This window comes from Pteropus vampyrus, unplaced genomic scaffold, assembly GCF_000151845.1.
Source record: "Pteropus vampyrus isolate Shadow unplaced genomic scaffold, Pvam_2.0 Scaffold177, whole genome shotgun sequence".
Classification (NCBI taxonomy): Eukaryota; Metazoa; Chordata; class Mammalia; order Chiroptera; family Pteropodidae; genus Pteropus; species Pteropus vampyrus.
In genome coordinates this window covers 2,332,996-2,334,752 of record NW_011888958.1, presented here as the reverse complement: position 1 = coordinate 2,334,752, position 1,757 = coordinate 2,332,996, and the positions used below count along the sequence as shown (strand labels likewise).

The following is a 1,757-nucleotide window of genomic DNA, read 5'->3' as shown; positions in this document are numbered from 1 at the left end:
GGGCAGGACCGAGACCAGAGATGGGTCCAGCTCAGAGTTCTGGGTAAGGTGCAGTCTTGAGTGGAAGGGTGACTGGGGCCAGTGGCCTTTGAGGTCAGGTGGCGCAGGATCAGCATAGTGGCTGACAGTGCCTCATCCTTGGGCTCAGGAGACCTGACAATCACAGGGCTGCCCTCTACTATGATGGTGCCAGAAGGCGACACGGCCAGGTTGCTGTGTGTGGTGGCAGGAGAAAGTGTGAACATCAGATGGTCCAGGTAAGACTACTCCCGCGGGCCTGGCCTCAGACCCACAGGTGTCCACTTTTCCGCAGGGATGTTGCTGTCGCCACTGCCCCACCCCCAGGCCTGGTGCCTAGACAACGAGGCCACACAGGGCAGTTCTCTTTTCTGTTAGCTGGGCCACACCAGGGGTTCTCAACCTCGGCACTGACATTTTGGACCCGATAATTTTTGGTTGTGGGGGCTGTCCTGTGCGTTGTAGGGCGTTTAGCAGCATCCAGGCCATCTACCCACTAGGTGCCAGTAGCACTCCCAAGTCATGACAATGTGTCCAGAAGTTGACAAATGTCCTGGCCGGGGGCGGGGGCGGGGGGGGGGCGGTGGAATCTCCCCTGGGGTTGAGAACCACTGGGCTACACTCAGCTTTGGAGACTTCAGTGGCCTTTACCCCAGATCAGTTGGTCTGATTCATTCAGCAAACTTTTTGTTTTTTGCCCCCTTCCTCCTTGCATGGTGTCAGGACCAGGCTAGGCTCTGAGGATCCTAAGGTAATCAGAACCCTAAAATAGTCCCGGGGGGATCCTGGGATGATCTACGTCCCCTAGACACTCCTAGGCAGGAGATGGCCCAGGGTCCCCTCAGGTACAGAGGAGGCTGCCTCCCACCTGAGAGAATCAAGGAAGGAGTGGCCATGGAGGTGACTTTGGCTGGGCCGTGAAGGCTGAGGGGAAGGATGATTTTGGGCAAGGCTCAGAGGTAAGTGAGATGCCAGCGTGGCCGTGGGCCCTCACACTGGACTGGGCCCTGGCTCTTCCCAGCAGCAGACATGCTTAGGACGACTTCCCTCTTTAAATCAAACATAAACAAACGCCCTCCTCTGACCCTGTGTTTCCCTGCAGCCTGGCCTCTGTCAGTCTCCCCTTCACAGCGTGGCCGTTTGTATCACATGTCTCTACCTGTTCACCCCACTCACAGCTCAGCCCTTGCACTGGGGCCTCACCTCCACCCCTGTTCCAGGGAGACTCCTCTGGCCAGCGCCACCAGCTGCCTCCCTGTTCCTCAATCCTCTGGCATATCCCAGCCCCACACGACCTGTACCCTCCCACTGATCGCTTGTGCCTCCTGAGACCTTCCCTCCCCGTGGCTCCAGGCAACAACCCTCTTCTGGTGTTCTTCCTGCTTCTCTGTCTGCTGCATCTCTTCATACCTCTCCCTTAGAGGCCGGTGTGCCTCAAGGTTCTGTCCTTGGTCTTCAGTTTGTCTAACTTGACCTTGGGCAACCTTGTAGACAGTTCCCAGAACCATCCTCGGTGATACACTCTCTGGGTCCAGAACCTCAAATCCGAAGCCTCTGGCATCTCTTGGCACCCAAAATACAGAATGGTGGAAAATAACCTCACATTGATCCCTCATCCCTCCCTCCCCGGGTCTCCTCACGGTGGAGGGCACCACCATTGCCCAGTAACCCAAGCTACAACCCTGTAGCTTGATTTCTTCCCCAACTCCCACATCTGCCCCTCATCCCAGTCCCTTTAT

The 1,757-nt window shown here is 57.0% G+C and overlaps 1 protein-coding gene across 1 annotated transcript in view; it reads left to right on the top strand.

Moving 5' to 3' along the window:
* Positions 1 to 1,757, top strand: part of PAPLN (papilin, proteoglycan like sulfated glycoprotein) — a 40,088-nt gene that overhangs the window by 26,769 nt on the left and 11,562 nt on the right. The window contains exons 24-25 of the mRNA XM_023537049.1: positions 7 to 43; positions 149 to 257. Coding sequence (XP_023392817.1) covers positions 7 to 43; positions 149 to 257 — 146 coding nt within the window. The remainder of the gene's footprint in view (positions 1 to 6; positions 44 to 148; positions 258 to 1,757) is intronic.